General features: G+C 40.3%; 1 protein-coding gene across 13 annotated transcripts in view; it reads right to left on the bottom strand.

The window, feature by feature from the left end:
• Positions 1-20,297, bottom strand: part of ntng1a (netrin g1a) — a 122,840-nt gene that overhangs the window by 37,894 nt on the left and 64,649 nt on the right. For all 13 annotated transcript variants that reach the window (XM_035999505.1, XM_035999553.1, XM_035999520.1 and 10 more), the window contains exon 4: positions 1,177-1,349. In XM_035999505.1, the coding sequence (XP_035855398.1) occupies positions 1,177-1,349 (173 nt within the window). The remainder of the gene's footprint in view (positions 1-1,176; positions 1,350-20,297) is intronic.

Here is a 20,297-nt window from a genome sequence, read left to right as displayed (position 1 = left end):
GTTAGTCCCACCACAAACTCTCAGGATTGCAATACAGAAGACCGAGTCAGTAGAATAGGGGAAAACACACTAATATGCACAAATTATGTATAATCATATATAAATAGGGGAAAAAACTAATATACACAAATTATGTATAATCATATATAATCAATCATTGCTTTGTTTATTATAACAGCTCCTGAAACACTGTTCTCAGTTATTACAGTTGAGCCAAAGTTTAAACAAAGCAGTGCTCATTTCATTAGGTCTGTAAGTCACTTTCCTTTCAATGCAGATACAAAGAAAAGCTTGTAATTAAAAGTTAAAGGGAACTGAAACCCTGACCCTGCACGCTCAGTTTGTACAGATGGAGGAGAGAGCATGCATGGTCTTTTTAGTCAAAGCAATGACTTGGTGTCGTGGCTGTTTTTGTAAAGGATATGAAGATGGTAACGATGAGTCAGACACAAGGCATCTGCAGGCAGATGCCATAAGCTTACTGCACCTACTGTACATTCAAAACTAATTATTAAATAAATGAGCAGTTTTTGTGCATATTAAGTTGCTAATATGGAGCAGTGCTTCCCCTTATATTTAAATGTTTCAGTCCAAGTTTGAAAGACTTTGTCTTTCTGTGTATAGTTTTGGTATCAGTACTAAAGTGACTGTGCTGTTGTTGTAAGTGTGTGCTTTCGCTCAATGACTTACTTACTGCATTGACTGCTCCCTTTGCTAATGCAGTTTGCCCAGATTTAACATAATTTTGCATCCCTGTTTTATTCGGCTAAATTACAACACAGGGCTACAGAACCCGAGAAGAACAGCCTGTTCACCCTATACATTATTTGGCTTAACTCCACTTTACTACATTTGTATCCACAGGACTTGATCAATCAAATACAGAAAAGTTGGTCTTGGTTTCTCAACATGTCATCTCTCGCTGAAACGTCGTTAGTTGCTTCACATTGCTTTGAAACCTCACAACTCAATGTCTCACTATTAACACGGTGATTGTCAGAACTCTCAAGATGACACATGATGGTGCTAATTGGAACTTAATAGAATCGAACTCTTCTGCCTTTGTTGGAAAGCTCCATTATTTTGCCCAGTGCTTGTAAGATCTATACTAATACCTGCTGTGTCCTTTTAATTACTCAACATGTCTGTAGGGTGTGTGTGTGTGTGTTTACTCACAGATATTGGCTGTGCCCTTTGGGATGGGCAGGTAGGAGCCAGCGCTCCATGCTCGGCCCTGGTAATTCTTCTTACAGCGGCCGCAGTCAGGCCCAGTTGTGTTGTGTTCACACTCGCAGCTCAACTTCTCTTTGTCATATACACAGCTGTTGGCGTGAAGGTTGCACTTGCACCTGTCAAACAGAGAGAAGGAGGGGATGAGTGGATTTGCTGGCGCTGAATGAACAACAGACAGCTTTTCTTCCTGTCCTTGACGAGCGGTGGCATTGGAATACAGTCACAACGGCTAAAACAGTTGCTTCTTCAACTTCCAAGAGGAGCTAGTTCAAAAGGAGGCAAGCAGTTGCATGAAGAAATCTGGCATCATTATCCCCCCCCCCCCACACACACACACACACACACACACTTGGGAAGTTATAGCTGAGTTTTAATTGAAAGATGAGAAGGGAGAGAGATGGATAAAGAGGTGCGAGGGGAGGCTGAGGAAAACAAGCCAAGCTAAATTGTGGAACAAGCACTGGGAGAATGGAGGTGCCGAGGCTTGCAGCTCTGCGAGGCGATGAAAAGCTCAGAGTTGGCCAGAGGGCGGTATGGAGCACCAGCACGGCTACGTTCACTGTGACAAATTAATATGAGATGAGATCTTAGAAGCATATTTCCAGTTTGGAAAGAGGGACTCCCTTAAGGTGCACTAAATCCTCACTCACATCCTGCTCACCAGAACCTTCATTTAGCAATAAACTCAGCAAATTCATTTTCTGCTGTGGCTAGATGAGCATTGAGGGGATATCTATCTGTTAAATGAATTTATGATCCTCATGCAGCATAAAGTACTCTGAGGAGGAATATGGGGAATGGTTTGACCTCTTTTTGAAGAACTTTGCAATAGAGAACAACATGAGTGAGTGTTGTAAAAATATTCTACGCAAAGGTTGTTTGAGCTTTGTGACAATACATTGGGTTTTTGAATGGTTTATTTAACATTAGACGTAGGATCATTTTCATAGCACATAAACAGATGTATTAAATGTTCCTTTTTCAAAGAAAGTCAAGAATTTTAGATATTGTATGTTTAATAGGTGTCTACCTTTGTAATTGTGATTAAGTTACATCTAAGTTTTGTTTCCTTTCACATAATGTTTCCCATATTTTATCCCCCCCGCGTCTATTTCCTGTTGTACTGGTGTCCTACTGCTTATTACTTAGTAAAGAACTGAGCTGGTATCACTCACTGCTTGACATCTAATGCTGAAATGTGACACGACACACTCCCAAAACATATTTAATGACATTATTGTTTCCAAAGCGCATCATGAGTCATGGTACAGTGTCAATGCTAACACTGGTTGCAACTTCAAATATAAACTGGAAATCTGACTTCCAACACGTATGACTCATCCTCAAATTATGGAACTGTAGCTGCGTTTGTTTATTTTAGGATAAAATGCTGAGAGGCAGACAAAATGGTACCATTCAAGCCTGTCTCCCTCTTTTGAAAGTGCCCTATCATTTAGCTATTACCATAAAAAAAGAAAGAAAAGGAGCCAGGTGAAAGGCATGTTTCCATTGGTTCCTAAGGCAGAGAGTGAGGAGATGACACAGATAGCCCCACAGTTATGTTCGCTAACGTCTTAGATAGAAACTCTGGTGATAGCTGGCCTCTGTCACCCTGTCCGTTCTACTTCACCACAGCTTAGCTTAATCCTCGCAGACATATCATAATGGAGGAAAAGTCTTAAACCACTCACTACTCCTTCACCCTCAACCTATCTGCTATTCACCCCAAATCAAGGGCTGTGTGCTGAATCGGTTTGGGGTCCGATACCTGGTTACGTTTTAGATCCGGTTTAGAGCTTGATTAAATGAAAAAAGAGACAGCACTCTCTAACACCACTCAATGATCACAAGTGCACTTTGTGCTTTTTACATCTGTTACAGTAGTCACAATCTCCCAGAGAATGTCGGACATTTCATGCATATCTTACAGGCACATTAGTTTTGAGATGGGGCATGCAGTGATTGGAGTAGGTAGCTCATGTAATATAAGGTGTGCAAAAGTAAGTAGGCTATACATCATTTCATAGCTCATGCTGCTCAGGTCATTTCCAGGTTGTAAAAACAGGATGAGAACAGTAATACGGCTGACACTCACAACTGTAGTGCTTCTGCCTTCTGGGCCAACAGAAGCTGATAACATACCTCAATATATGAGATGTATTCTTTACTGTGGGTACAAATGTTGAAGGCTGACCCTATATGGATCTGATAGGAATTCTAAAGGATTCAGATTCAATTTATTTGAATCTACATTTCTCTGGTCACACTGACACTATAATTACTGATGTTTGTTGTGATGGCATTTCTCTTTCTATTGCCTCATCTAGGTACTGAGCCTGCTCAGCGTCCATTAGTGGCTAAAATCAAGATCAGAATGCAGTCCTACACAGCCCTGTTAAATGCACTTTCTTTCCTTCTCTGTAATAAAAGTTTGCCTCGTTAGTGTGTGTGTGTGTGTGTGTGTGTGTGTGTGTGTGTGTGTGTGTGTATGAGAGGAGTGGGTAGAGGATGTGGAGTGAAATGACTTCGCATGGAGCCCTTTGTGATTTAACCTTCAGCTTCTTTTAACATCGCTAACATTTTAATCAGTGTCCAGAAATGATGGCGCCGTCGGCATAATGATGGAGACCGCAAGTGAGGCCCTTTGGGTCTCATACCCACCAGTGCTGTTGTGCTGCCAATCAGCAGTGGCTCCTGAATGTAGATACCAGGGGAGACTCCCTCACTGCCAAGACAACGTGTATTTAACAGCATTTTAATAGCAAATTTCCTCCAGGCTTCCCCGTGCGTACGGTGTCGCGCCTTCATTTCCTACTGGGCCCGCTTCACTTTGAAAGCTCTATGGGTTGTCTTCTGCTGACTTTCCATCAGTCTTTGTATCATTCTCATCATATCTCTCCTCTCCATCCACCTATTAGTCTGTCATTTTTAAACTCCGGTATCTGCTATTAATAAATATTCATGGAGCTAAGGCATCTTTGTTTTTGTGTGGTGCTCTCAAAGTGATATTGCTCGAGGCATTATTGAGTGTGCCAGCCACCGCCTGTGAGCTAAAGGTCCTGATATGTATTCACAAAATTACCCATGAGCTTAAATTGCTAGACTGGCAACAACAAAAAAAGAGAGAGGTAAAAAAAAGAAGGTTTGATTCCATTTTGTCTGAGAGAAAGCAGCAAACATTCTCCTATCTGACACAAGTTTAAAGTTCTCCTTGAAATGCGGGAGACAGAAGATATTGTTGGGCGCAAATTTATTATTTTTCTTTATCCTGGTGGAAATGCGAGTACAGCAGCCCATTGAGACATAGCTTACCTGGAGCAGTGTGTCTCTGACCTCTGCAGTAATGGCTTTCTGATTGACACCGTGGGTGCAGACGACATATTGTGCCTTCCCACTGGAGCAACAACAAACAAAAACAGAGCAACACAGTTCCCTGTTTCTCAAAAACAAATGCCCCTTTCCTTTCTATCACGTCAGCCATTATCTACATAATTCCATTCAGCCAAGTTCATTCCCCGACATTACTCCATTTTGCTCGTTGCGGCTTCAAAGCCAAAAGTATCAGCCACTAATTGATAGTAATTATCCATAATCCAAGCCTACAACATCCCCGACGCACAAAGCTGCTGATCCCAACAAATTGAGCAGACTAAACTCAACATGGTCCTTAAGTGGGTTAGCTAAGTGAAGCAATTAAATTTCAATCTAACGCCCAGGTGTTTTCATACGCAAGCCAATTGGGTCAAACATTCTGTTAATAAACGTTTTTTTTTTTTAGCTTGTGTCTTCATTCAGTGTGTGCTGTAAAGTAGCGACAACACACCGGGGGTTGCAAGGGGCGGGCAGTGGGGTGGGGGGAGGTGTCGGGGGGCGGGGGGCTCAGAGAACACTTCGGCTTAATTATTTGTGATGAAAATGAGAAGAAAATGAAATAGAAACACAGGAGTGGCTGTTTAAAAGGCCTTGAGGTGAGTGTGTGTGTGTGTGTGTGTGTGTGTGTGTGTGTGTGCAGGCGATTTGTTGTCGGTGGAATGGATAATTGCGAAACACACACAGAATGAAATTGACTGTACAATATATTTCTCCCACCTGATCCCCCTGAACACACACGTCTGCATTGGCTTAAAACAGATCAGCCTGTCTGCTAACGTGTTACCTGCTAATTGCCTCCTCTACCTTTTTTCTCCCCCCTCTCCCCATGTCCTCTGGCCTGCAGTGCATTGTGGGAAGTGGAAGGAATGAGATATCAACACCAAGCTCTCCTGGGATGGACCTTGGCCCCCAACCTTCCCCTAATTGCATCCTTCTCCTTTAACTAGAAAGTGGGCAGTTAGAGAGAAGTGGAGAAGAATCATGGCACATTCTCTGTATTACTCCTCTCTTAAATGTCAACGTATGGTTCAATCTGTTGGCTTGAGAAAAAAAACATTTACACAGCTACTGCATGCAGAGACATTATAGGCCTATTTAGGATATACATATGTTGAACATATCTAAGAATATACATTATATAATGCTGCAGAACTTGCATTGGGATGAATACATCTGCTTCATAAATGTACAGACTAGAGAAAAAGGAGAGAAACTAGGTGGGGGGGGGCATAACAGAAAGAACTGGCGTTTCAGTCAGAGGCTGAGCTGAACAGTCAATACACAGACAGTCAGAGCATCTTAAGACTAAAGTGCAGTTGGTCATTGGCAGTTAGGGGTGAAGAAACACAAGTGAAATTGATGCAAGGCAGAACATCTGTCTGAGCACAGCAATCATACAAGAACATCTTTATCATTTGTAACGTCTACATTTTGGTTTGGTAATGAAATGAAAATTTCACAGCCTTTTTTGAGATTGTTGCGGCCCAAAATGCCTGATTTTGCTGGAGCTTATGGAAAAACTTTTTTTTGTTGCAATGAAGTTGCGAGAGACAATAGAAATAAAAAGGAAACTTGTTTCGGGGAAAATAAAATTCCTCTGGGCTGAGTTTTCCTAGTAACCTTACCAAAAGGCTCAGGATGCTGCAAATGTTGGTATAATATGAAAATGGCTGGTGGATTTAAGACAAAAAATAATAATTTATTGAATGAATCAAATTTGAACATATCTGTTAGTGGCCTGTTGATCTTTACATTGTTAGTTAATTTCCTATCCTGGCCTGGGACGCACATTCATACGGTTTGATAAAATACTTATTGGACTTTAACTTATCATTGCACTTACAATAACGAGCATAGCTGTCCTCAATTTAGGTCATCCTGTACGTCTCCTGCATCCACCGCGTGTGTGTGTGCGCACATCAGTCGTGGGGGAACTGAGCAGCAGCCCCGCCCGCTGCAGAGAGCCGACAGGATTGAAACGGCAGCAACTTCAGCGACTTTAGAATGAAAAATTGTTAGAGCGTACATTGATGTTAAAATGTATACAGGTTGGCAGGACGGTCTGAAATTTTTTGCACGGTCTTTTGCTGTACGTTTTGATGGTAAATGTGAGATGTTCGAGTCACACACGTCTCGTCTTCATATCAGAAACAAGGAAATGAATTTGGCGACGTACGTGTGTTACGTCAACCTGTTCTCACTCCCGCTTGGTCAGAGGCTCTCAGAGTCACATACTGACGCACGTGGGACTACTGTGATTGGTTGGAGTCGCGGGAAACTCCGGTTATTGGTCAAATTTGAGGTAAAGTTGCGGTGATTGGTCAAAATTGCGAGTCACACTCAATTCACGGTGATTGGTTAAATTTGCGCGAATTGTTGCAATCCTGGAGGGACTGATTAAAGTTTGTATAAATGCAACATACATGAACAAATGACTTCAAGAAGGGGAGTTGAGTCTATACAGAAGCTATAACTGTATAGTGACACTGTCTGGCTGTTCTTATATTTACACCAGTACATATTGGAAAAGTGATATCCTTAAGTATCCAATTAAGCCTTGGGGTGGCACACAGCACAATGACCCAGCTGCCTAACTACGGCAGCAAGCTTAAAAATTGCAGCACTTTAAATTATTTTAACGATTGTTTTGGTGAGCTGATGAAGGGTTCTGCTGTATGTTCCTCTCAAAATAATGCATTTAAAAATCGAAATCTAATTCATAAGTAGCTTAGATAGCAGTAGAATACATTTTGTGATCCTTGTCACTGCAAGTTCAGTCCATCTCCGGTTCCCTGCGTTGAGGTAAATGTGCTGCCTGCCTGCATCAATCCGTCCGGGCCATCCATCTATCGAATCCTCAGCATTACTAATGTATGCAGTTGGACATGCTATCCAAGCAGGAGTCAATCAGAAGGTCTTTACTGCCTGTGACATGCCAAGCCAGTTCAATACAATCGACATGCTGGGCCTCACTGATACTGCTCTCAGCTAAAGACTATTGGCTGTGGACCCGGCGACAGAAAATGCACTGCGGAGGAGGGAGAGACTCCATCACGGTCAGAATGCTGGTGCCATACAGATTCAAGGCGAGGCCAGGTGGAGAAGAGATATTAAGTGATCTTGTCATTTCATAAGCGACATCGCTGACTGGAGCCCTTTAAGGAAGTAACTCCCCAAAGATCCTGCCAGCATTGATCTGTTTGGGTCGGTAGCTGGTCCACAGACTGCCGAGGTTAGACTGCATTTGACCTCTGTGTGTGTGTGTGTGTGTGTGTGTGTGTGTGTGTGTGTGTGTGTGTGTGAGAGAGAGAGAGAGAGAGAGAGAGAGAGAGAGAGAGAGAATGTGAGTGTATAAAGAAAGAGATATCAAGTGTAATGTAGCAGCATACAACATTTGCCTCATCCCCAGCCACACATTATGTAATATTAAAATAATCTTAAATTTTTTGCCCTCAGTACAGTATCACCAATTTATTTAATGATTTCTGATCACATTTGTAAGGAATAAAATTAACCCGGATTCAGAGAGAAATAACACCACAACGTTAACTCAATAGGGAATATGGAAAATAATGAAAACCACTACTTCTTAACTGTCTTCTGTTATCTTGCTTCTTGCTAATGTCACCAGCCATTAAACTTTGGCAACCCTCTTCCTTGTTACATAATCCCAATGTCTGGAGCAGACATTTCCCATGGCTATGCCCACCAGGGGCCAGAATCTTAAATCAGGGTAGGACCCAAAGAGCAGGTGTAATTACAGAAAATGTTGGCCGTTTCCCAGCTAGCAAAAGGGCTAACTCTTAGCATCTCTTCTCCTTCTTGGACCCTGGGCTGGGATCATTGTTAGCTTGGGTGGTAACAGTGTTCACTGCTGTGTTGAAAACTTGCCCCTGACAGACCAAAGGGGGCAGCGTTTCCACTACATTAAATGGGAGGCTGTATGGCCTCTGGTGATTAATGAGAATGGCATGAGATGGAAAGAATTGCTTGAAGGAGTGCATGCAGGTGTGTGTGTGATAGAAAAGAGAGGAAGATGTAAAGGGAGAAGAACTGGGTTTGTGTGTGTTTACATCTGGGCCATAGGTTTTTTATTTGTGCATTTCAGGTCAGGATCTGTGGCAGTTTTTTAGGCTCTAATGCGTTAGAAAGAGTCTATATTTAAAATGGGGCAACCGCAAACATTTTTGCAGGAAAAATGAAAGAAAATCAGCACAAAGATTGCATGTTTGGGTTCATGTAACGTGTACTGGAGGGTATTAGTACAGTAAGACTGCAAAATATGGGAGGATTTATAGAAATGGTCACAGAAACGGATTTCTTATTGCAGATTGACCGCTGCAGCATTGGAAATTTATTTGTGATTTAACAACTGGGAAAAGCAGGTGCAAAATTTGCATCATAGTTATTTTATTCAGCAACAAGGGAAGAAGAGAGATAGAGAAGAGACTTATAGAGAGAAAGAGAGAGAGAGATTAGAGAAACTGGACGTTCAAGATTTCAGTACCTATGGCTAGCTATAGTAGCTATATTATATTGCAAACTAATTGATAGAAACACAGAACATTGTAGCAAAGTAAAAGATGCATACTAAGAGGAGCTGTCCGTTCAGCACCACAAACCACAACAGAAGCTAACAGGCTAATAATGCATTCATAGTAAAACAGTGAAACATGTTTTTAATTATTTAAATTTGTTTTATGTGAGGATAAACCCCTTCAGATGTCCTATCTCGTTTTCAAGGGGGAGGGTATGTGTGTGTGTGTGTGTGTGTGTGTGTGTGTGTGTGTGTGTGTGGGGTGGGGTAATGAGTATATGTAATATATTCAGTATGTGGCCACACCAAACCCTTTAGCTGGCAAAATGACAGATTAGTGTTACTGTAATACAATATTGCAAAATATAAGAAAAGGGAATTTTATACAAGCGGTTATTGGAATTGATGTATGATGTATTTCTGCTATAACGTTTGGGAAAAGCAGTTGTAAAGTTTGCAACACTAAGTTGTTTTATTGGGCAGAGAGAGAGAGACAGAGAGATAAGAGACGATTGCCCCTCTCATCATCAACACTTTAGTAACAGCTTTATTCCAATAACAAACACCTAAGAGTCAGAAACAAAGAATATTGCAGTAAAATACACATGTAATGTGCAATTTACGGGAGCTGTCTGTTCAGCATTACAAAACAAGCCAAAAGACCAGCAAAGCATTAACAGCAGTCTGATCTGCCTATTTACAGCACATTTTGTTTTCAAACCAGGGACAGAAACATGTAGCCAAGATTTTCTTTTACAATAGAGGAATCACAAAACTCTTTCAAGGAAGCCTTTTCAATTCAATCATGGACCTTTCCCTTGGTGCCAATGAACGGTGGATAGAGGCTTCCCAAACGGGTCAGTGATAACACAAAGAAATAAAAAAGGGGGAGCCGCCGAAAGCAGAAAAGTGAGATAATTAAACATTATAAATAAGTGAACAAGCACACACAGGCACTTCATGGCATAAAGAAGACAAATACAAAATATTTCCTTCATTCTGTCTTGCACTAGGCATGTGTGATTGAAATTGCAAAATGTGCTTTTTAAAGCAATATTTCAATGTCAGCAACAGAAAGCATTCTTTTGCTTATTTCCCTCCCAAATATGCACAATAACCATCTTAAAATTACAATCCTTAAAAATGTCATCAAAACCAATTTCTGATACTACTTATGGCTGGCATGTATTTTGCTATGGCCATTAAATAAATGTATGTATTAGTTACCTCTTTTAATAGTAGTTTGCATTGTCAGTGGCGAAGTCCGCCATTCTCATGCTGGAGTCAAATGACTTGCACATATCGCCAGGGATTCACAGAAAATGAAACATACATGTGCTGTATGAAATTCAGAAGAGAACAGCGACATTGTGCGTAATTCACGTGTGTTCATGACATAATGATGTCATCTGGAAAGGTGAGGTTTCCTGCAGCCAGTGGTTAAAAATGTGTCATTTTGATTTGAACTCTGGGACTATTATTAAGACATTCTCAGCGTTACCACCAGCAAACACTGGTGTCAGACGCCAAATTAATCAGGACTGAATTTTTAAGGATTATAACTTTAAATAGCCCATAAGGTCTTAATTATTGTCAGCACATTCAAATGAACTCAACTGCTGCACAGCAGTGTCAGTATATACTCACTACAAAACAACCAGTGACAAAAATCACTGCATTCTCGAAAACGGGTTTATATAATATCGTATTAAGGTTATGCATAACAGTTCGTATGATATCCTACAAAATTACGGCTCACATGAAGACTGGTCACATGACAGTTGAATGCTCTTTACAGGTAAATTTAGCTGACAAAATGTTACTTTGAGCTGGGTACAGGGCACCGTGAGGTGTCATTTCAGAGGCCATTACAGTTTAGCCGACAAAAAGTGAGCGACGACAGTTAAGTTTAGGCACCATAACGACTAGGTAAGATTAGAGGGTTAGATATAGTTAGGGTTAGATAGGGTTAGTGTTACATAGGGTTAGGTAAAGATAGGGTAAGCCTTATCCTATCTTTACCTAACCCTATGTAACACTAACCCTATACCTAACCCTAACTATACCTTACCCGGTAAGGTATAGTTAGGGTTAGGTATAGGTAGGGTTATATAGGGTTAGGTATAGATAGGGTTAGGTATAGGTAGGGTTAGGGTTATACAGGGTTAGGTATTGTTAGGGTTACATAGGGTTCGGTATAGTTAGGGTTAGGTATAGATAGGATTAGGGTTACATAGGATTAGTTATAGTTAGGATTATATAGGGTTAGGTATAAGAAAAGTTATCTCGATGGCTTCCCCCACTGCGTCCGACGACTGAGCAGTTAATGGAAAGCCAAAGGCAGATGGGTTAGGGTTGTGGTTTGCCCGGGACACAAACTCCTGTCCCGCGCTTGAAACCCCTGAGTTTTGGCTTGTAAGATGGCTAGTGTGGCGGAAATATGTCATACAAACGGTTTTCCAAATCAGAAGTCTAAACTAGAAAATGGGGAAGGTACTTGAGCTTTCTGGTGGGCTTCTAAGAAGCTTTGTGCTGGTGAGAGAGGTGCAGTATATGATGGGTTTATGGTGTCGTCATTTATAGGCTACATATGTTCATTTGGTTTAGAGTTTGTCTATTTTGTTATTATTTTGTTGTATGGATTTGAATAGCATGGTTACTGTGTCATCTTTTCTTGATTTCTGTCTGGGTGGATGGTGATGATGAAGGGGGGGGATATGTTCATGTTGCAAACTGTATGTTTTGTGTTTAATCAAAACGAAAATTGTTAATCACAAAAAGAAAGAAAGCCCCGAGTGTTATGACCCACCCATCCACCCTGACCTACTCCCTATGCAGCCCTGATGGGTTTTATACAGCAGCAGTTACTGTGGTGCATACAGCAATAAATATGTGGAATACATACGAATTACGGTGCATTACTTTCCGTAGCTATATAATTATTCATGATAACAGCCTGCATAAATGTGTATTTGGTTCCAGCTTAGTAAGTCAAACCTAGTGAACTTCACGCAGACCCTTCAATCACCATCATCTAGCATCATAATCACTATAATCTCAAGTCATCAGCCAACATCACCACTAAGTCATCATGCTCCAGTAAGTTACAGGTCTGAACAATTCAGTACATCACTTTTTCTTTGTTTGGTTGTTATTCTTCCCCTCTATTGTCAGGTGCAGCTCTATTGTATGCTCTTGTTCTGCTTGAAGGCTAAAGCACCATCGGATGGTCATACATAATGAACGTCTGCATTCATTTGGCCTCCCAAAAAGATAACTCGCTTAGAATCGTTTTTCATGACTCAATGATCCCATTATCAAGCAGTTTTTATTCATCACTCCCTGTCGTTTTCAGATCAGAATCAAATATCTCGCTTGGGGAGGTTTGGGATCTTACCACATCGGCGCTCTCACTGTGTGTGTGTGTGTGTGTGTGTATATATGTGCACAGACGAGGGGAATTAGACAAACAGGAACAGTATGATGACGCTGTCAACATATGGGCTGAAATATGTGCCAGAACCAGAATCATTTATATTTGAATTTGAATTGCTAAACTTGAATAATTGCATAAAAAAACTGAATTTGAATCACATTATTTGAAATTGTATTGTTTAATTTGAATAATTGCATTGAAAAACTGAATCTGAATAGTATTGCTCTTCATCCTTCAAGTACCCGGATGTCTGTCACAGTAACTTGAATCTGAATTGTGAGAACTGAATGTGAAGATATATAGAGAGTTGAATTTTCATTGAGGATCACATTTTATTGGACTTCAGTTCCAATGCCACCCATTCTGATATGGCTAGCTCTCACGGATGTCTGACTGATGAGAGGGTGGCCAACTCTTTTTGGTATTTTTGATTATGTACTACTTTGCAACTCATCACTTTCTTTCGCCTGGGTCAGGGTGAGCTCCTCAGGTGGGTACCTGAAGTTTAGAGTTCATTAGCACGAGTTGTCAGGTCTTACATATGCTATTTTAGCATTAATAAGTCATTATCACATTCATTTTTAGAGACAATTACTGTTATGAGTTCATAGCTTAAAAACTCATCTTTTTTTGGCCACTACACAGTATTTTTAATCTATTTCTTTTGGCACTAAACAGGCAACCATATTATCAGACAAGAATGTTAATATTGGACGAATCTACATAACCCTGGATTGTTTTTCATGCGTTTACTTTCTTCTTTTTGTTTTTGTTTTTTTACATCCAATGCCAACATTTTCCAAATTCTTGCTTCCTACAATATCGTACTTATAGTTATCATAACATTCATATGGATAGGGTTAGGGAAATATTGTATTAATAGCAAATAAGCTTTTGTTAGTACATGTGTATGATGATGTAATGTAATGTAATGGTGAACCAGAACAATGTATATGCTGACCCCAAAATCAAAACAATGAGCTGATGGTAGATGGTGTAAGGGACAATGAAAAATAACTTGACATTGTGGAGGTTTTCGTTTTGAGAAACATTAGCAATGTAGAGGCTCCCAATCATTTCGGTATTTATTACACATGAAATCATATCCCAATGAAATCTAAATTATTTAAGAGGTTTAAAAATGCTACGCTACTTTTTCAAATCCAAATATTACACTTACATAACCATATTCACAAGCTTACAATACATACTAAGTTAAATATAGAACCATGTTTAAACTGGTTCTGAGTGGAGTGTTTTATGTTTTTCCAGATGGCATTGACTATGCAAGTGTTGCCAACATGTTCCCCCCACTCTCTACCAGTTACCAAATTATCAGTGTGGTGGTGGGGGCTGTAAGTGAAGGAGAGGTCAATGAGGAGATTAGTCATGAAACCCTGACAGGAGGGCCCATTATAAGGGCGGCTGTAGCCGACAAAAACGGGGGGAAGACACGTCGAAAAAGGCCTCTCCATTAATGAAATGGGTCACCACATGAATGTTGAATGTGCTCTGTCGACAGTGAGGAAGAGAAAATGGCTCTGATATGGCTGGTTTCTGCGCCTGAGACCCCTTTCTGGCACAATAGAGGAAATTGGCTGCCCTAACTTGGAGATAAAAAGGCTTTATGAGAAATCAGATCGGAAAAGGGCTCATTGTACCCATTGAGATTGTCACGATTTTAATGTAGCTCCATGGTAAACAGTTAGATTAATCATTTGGTTTGTATGGGGGTTTTAATGTATAGATCATGACAGGAATCAAAGATGCTGCCTCAGTTATCTGTATGTGTGTGTATATGTGGGGATTTTAGATTGAATTCCTGCTGAACGAGATTTGGATTTATGGAACAAATATATGATGAATATAGCCTGGAGCAAATGCCCACACACACACACACACACACACACACACACACACACACACAACCCTTAGTTGTGGAAATACTGTATATGATGCCACCACATCTCGTAGATACCAGTGAAGCGTGAGTTGTCTCGTCATGCGGGGCACATCAGCACTGACATAAATCCATGTCTGTGCTGGCTACTAATAATGTTAAACCCATCGGGAGAGAAATCAATGCACAAAATATAAGATCTGCGTTATCAGCAGTGCAGCACTCCGTAAGAAAAAGGTGTATCAAGTTGAAAAGTAAACTTCGGCTTCTGAAGTGAAAAATGAAAGTTGCTTCATCCCTGAGAATGGGAAAGGGATTTGTTGAGGCGTCGCCCCTCCTGTCCCCTCCTCCGCTGATAAAATCTTCATGTCACTTGTAGCTTTGCTCCTCATATCTCTTGATTCGGTCGATTCCTCTGGCCTGTGATAAATAGTAAGGGATTGGCTTGTGCACCGTTCTGTGGGTTTAACGCTAGTGGCATTGTGGCTCATCACTGGGTTTTATTAGTACATAAAGCTCTAAGTGTACCTAATTCTACAAAGAACTGAGCTGTTCTGTACTATTTCCATGCTACCTGTAGCCATGGTTTGTTTTCTATGTTGGTCGTCACTGTGAAACATTGACATCAGTTGTTTTTAGAGAAGAGAAGGCACCACACGTGAGAGAATTTGAATGTGGACACATCCTTTTTTTGTGGACCCTGTGTTTTTTATGAGCTGGGTTCTCATTTAGTTTGTTACGATAAACAGTTAAACGCTATTCCGCTGAACAACAGTTGGTGGCGGTAACGTGCAAAGAAGCATAGCAATGTGCTCCCGGAGGCAATGCTGAGAAACACTGCAAGCTAGCAGACATAGATGTAAAAAAAGGCATGATTTACAATATTTAAATAATCGGCAACACATTGTTAGACCTATTTGTTTATATATATATATATATATATATATATATATATATATATAGAGAGAGAGAGAGAGAGAGAGAGAGCGAGAGAGAGAGAGAGAGAGAGAGAGAGAGAGAGAGATTACACATTGTTTTTGGTGAAAAACACAAACGTAAAAAATGCTTTCACAAGAAAAGGCTAGAGGTTATCCTTATTTAAGCTTCAGTAAAATTAAATTTCCAACAAAAGTGCACATTTCATGTCATTAAGTGCAACTTTTTTAGTGGTCTATAATGTCAGTGTTTTTTTTTATTTGATTTTATTGAAAAATAGAACATTGTACAATAAATTATTTTTTATTACTTACAACCTTTTTTTTTTTTTTTTTTTTTAACTGATTGGCCCGAAAATATCAAACAAAACAAAAGAAAATTGGATTACAAAAAAATGGGTTACAAAAATTACCAGCTGTATTTGTTAAAAATGTTGCGACAGTTTAACAAATTGTCTAAATGGCTGTTCATTTTGAGCTTTAAGGAGTACTTACAACCGCTATTATTAGAAACAAATGGCATCCATTTGTCTTTAGAAATATTTGAATGCAGTAAATGTTGTTACAGCACTATCTATTTCAAAAGCAAAGATTTTTCTTTCACCTGGGTGCCTTTTGTCACACAAACTACGCCTACAGAGGTTTTTATAGGCAGCCTCCTTTATCAATGCAGCAACTTTAATCAGACGGAAAACAGCTGAAAGCAAACACTGCTGTTTGTGTTATGAATATTAAAAATGAAATATCATGGGCCTTATGAAAGTACAGCACAATAGGTTTAAGCTCGGATTGTCTTTGGAAAAGGGGCAATTCAGCAAACAGAGGCTAAGCAGTCAAAACCCATTTTTCTTTCATCCTGCCATTTGTATGTGAGAGTGGTAGTCAGTGTCGGGAAAGACAGAGGAGGTTTTTAAAAGGCAGCGAGAAGAATCCGTGCTTGGAAAAAGGTAATTTATACATGGAAACAGTTTGGGAGTTAAAAGTCCACCTCAGCACTCACACTTATATTCACCTTCGAAAGACACACAGGATAAATAAAATGTGCCACTCAGACAGATGCCCTTGAACAATTAGAATAAAGTTTTTTGTTGTTGTAACAAAACACATTCAAAACTCATACAACCATTTTTTTTTCTCATAACTGCAGCAACACTTGTTTTCCTTCACAGAGAACTGTTTTCTGAACGGTGAGTATTGGAAACATGTTTTTCCTTTTGTTCCACTTTTAAATTCACATTGTACTGGGTCTGACTGCTACTGATATGATAGTCTTCAATTTCCAGACCTATCTCCACAGCGCTGTGGAGTAAGGTCTGGCTACACCACACATACATTCTGGGATAGGAGAAAAAAACGCTCTGGGTTGTTTGCATTTCTTTAAATCAATCACAATTGTCTTTGGCGGTGCTAAGCTGCGGACGCAGCAATCGTAATCTGCAAAATAGTCTTGGGAAGGAACTTGTTTTGGTGGAACATTTGCATCCCGCAAAAGAAAACATATTCCTTGTAAATCTTTACAATAATTCCCTAAAAGAACCAAGCAGGCCTGCCTTGTTGCACGATCAAAATTTTCTTCAAAATTGCCATTTTCAGCGTGTGGCTTGCTAGCTCGAAGTTTGTTGTTTCCTGGAGCAAAGGGATTTTGAGAACGGCAACACATAGAGAGTGTAAAGTGAGGGACATCTGACGCGTGTGTCAGGCAATTGTCCTGGAAATGTACTTCCTTTGATCCGGACTACTGATATGATATTAAATGAGAGATATGTTTGAATCTTAGCTTCTAAATACCTGGAAGTTGCATAACGCAAACTCACACCTACATGGCACCCAGGGTATGGATGATAATTGTTGCTTAATGGAGCTTTTATCTCTTTATTTAATGTATGTGTCTTTTAATAATTAGTCTGTACCCCATGTGAGTTTTTGACTAACTATATTCTCCAAATTAATTGGAGTGTAGTACTTGGAAATGATACATTGATTTTCAACTAGATTTGACAAAAGTGCCTGATTGTATTGCTCCTCTGTGAGACTCAGTGAAGAAAATGCAATGTCTATTTCAATATGCCTGATTAATTTCATTATCTGTGCTGTTTACGCCTTGAGTTAGGGGAGATTCACTTCTTAAGCTCCATTTTGAATGTCTCTCTACCAACAAAAAGTACACTAGACAATAGCATACCACTCTGAAAATCACATCTTAACCCTTGTGTTGTCCCTCGGGTCCCGAAGGACAAAACAAGGGCCAATACAGCACCTTAGTGCTTTTTTGTACAGCATTTTGGTCAGCTTAAACTGTGTTTAAATGTGCTCTAGAAATAAACTTTACTTACTTACTTTACAAGAGACAGGGTTTAGAGAGTAATTCTCAACAAAGTAAACGGAAGTACATAACCCTTGTGTTGTCCTTCGGGTCACTGGGACCTGAAGGACAACACAAGGGTTTTACACATGTAAATATGAAGTATAAAAAAGGGTGAGAGACATTCTAACTGCTTTGGCACGTACATGCCAAAAGTCTTTCATTAAATCATTTGTTACTCTTTATGTGATACAACAAGCCAAATGTAACTTTTTTTTAATGCAACCCTGTGGCAGTTTAACAGCTGAACAGCAACAGCACCATGTTCAAACGTGGTCAGTGGCTAACAAGGAAAGCTACAAGGACCTGATTAAAAACTCTGTTGGAAGGAAATAGCAATTGGTGGAAGAAGTTAAACATGTCATGTAGTCTTAAAACATTTCTAACTGTATCCAACAGCTACTATACGTCTCTGTAAGCCTTATCACAGATTATATTATTCTACATATGAAGTTCATGTAAATGTTGCTACATGTTGGTCTTTTAAAAATGGCCGATCCTGCCAAAGGATGGTGGTGCAATGACTTATAATCCCCTCACTATTTATATGATGGTTGAATATGGTGGTAATATGCATGTACCACTGTAGTGTCTGCAGTCTACAGCCATGAAAGCAGATCTGTGGGGCTGTACTTAGCATTAAACTAACCATGTGTTAAAATGCTAACATTTGGTAATTGGCACAAAAAAACAACTAAGTACAGCAGCGGCTGAAGGGAATGTCATTCGTTTTGCAGGTATTTTGACATGATGATGACACTAGAACATTGTTAAGAGATTACAATTCAACCCTGTGGGGAACACCGTTGTGTTTGGCCATGGCAATCCATCCAATAGCTGTTGAGACATTTTGCTCAGAACCTCAAATGTCATCCTGATGCTGGCGCTAGAGTAAAAGTCAGGGGATCACCAAAGTCATTAGAATCCATCCTCTAGACACCATGGATATCAGTACCAAATTTCATGATAATCCATTCAAAAGTGACCAAAGTGGTGGACCGGCGGGCTGACAGGCTGCCATTCATAGATCCGCGCTGCTGGCATGGCTAACAATATGGTTACTCTCCTTAATGAGAGCTAATTAAGCATCTGAACCAAGGCTTGACTGACAGAAAAAACATCACACAGAATATGTTTGTCCCACCATCCAGGAATATGCCCTACTTTTGTCCATTGCCATAAAGGACACAGACGTGGTGATGGCAGTTCAATATTGCCAGCAGCCATACGCAGATGACTGTGCACAGGCAGCTGTGGCCTCTAGATACGATGCACTATGCTCTACTGCTGTCAACGCGATGCGTCTCATATTCTGCCTCCGCCTATTGCATTTTTCAAATCCACCCTCCCCTCATATTCTTTATTTTTTACCTTCACGGTTCACATGTGTAATGCTCGGGGCGTTTTGTGCAGCTGGCAATATCCAATTAATTGGACAGGGGGGCCAGCTTCTATATTATTATCGCCACACACAGAAATACACCCACTACAGCTGCCTCGAGATGGGGACATGTTAGAGTAAATGACTGAGAATGGTAAATGCTCAACACAAGTAAACCACAGGAAACAAATTCTACCTTATTGTTCTCATTATCTACATTAAAAAGCATTTGAAAAAGCGAGAAGTCAAAAGCAGGAGCTGCATGAGGACAACAATGAAGGGACTGCAGGTGTTGAGACTGGTCACAACTCTACAAGGACAAAGGGGACTAATACATCATATTAGGATTTATTTCTGGCAGAGATGTTTCTCTCTGCCAGCTTGCCCCTGCTTCTCTGCAGCTGGAGGTTGGTCCCAAAAACTGTAAGACGCTCTGTTGTCCAAACACTCATGCATACTTTTCAAAGAATGATTAAGCAGGCACTTCCAGAGCATCGGAACAAGGTGAGTAAATACGTTTCTGCCCTGACCGATAAACATTTCTTTTGAGCTCTTTAACCTGGCAGACTCAAGCAGGGAGGACGCCAGCTAGAGATGAACCGAGGGAAGAGGATCAAAGGTAGAGAGGCGGAGAAAACGGTCTGGACGAAGTCAGGAGCAACAGGTGATGTAGATGTTGATGGAAGACGGAAGAAAGAGACAAAGGAAATTAAGAGGCAGCTGGTTTTGTTTGAGTCTGACGCAGCGACTGACTGGCTGATTGAGCTCTTCAGTAAAAAGTAACATAGATACAAGGAGATAAAGTAAAGTAAAATCAGGCTTCATAGCAGGTCAAAAACAGAACAAAAAAACCAAATGTCGATTCAGGACAATAGTTTGAAGTAAATCCAGTGAAAGCTGAATACAATCTTAAACCAAAGATGCAAAATCTTGAGAGGTAACCATGAACCTTCAGTAAAAGAAGTGATGACATTTCAGTTGCAAACTAAAAGGTCACCAGTTAATAAACCATCCTACGCTTCCTCTCCTGGTGGACCCACAAGTGTAGGCAGGCAGCTCACACCTTCAGACTGAACAGACTCAACACACAGCAGAAATAAATAAAGGAGACATGTCTGTGCACACTTGAAGTGAGAAGGTG

This window comes from Sander lucioperca, chromosome 1 (genome assembly GCF_008315115.2).
Source record: "Sander lucioperca isolate FBNREF2018 chromosome 1, SLUC_FBN_1.2, whole genome shotgun sequence".
In the NCBI taxonomy this organism is placed as follows: domain Eukaryota; kingdom Metazoa; phylum Chordata; class Actinopteri; order Perciformes; family Percidae; genus Sander; species Sander lucioperca.
This window is presented reverse-complemented; position numbering and strand designations above follow the sequence as displayed.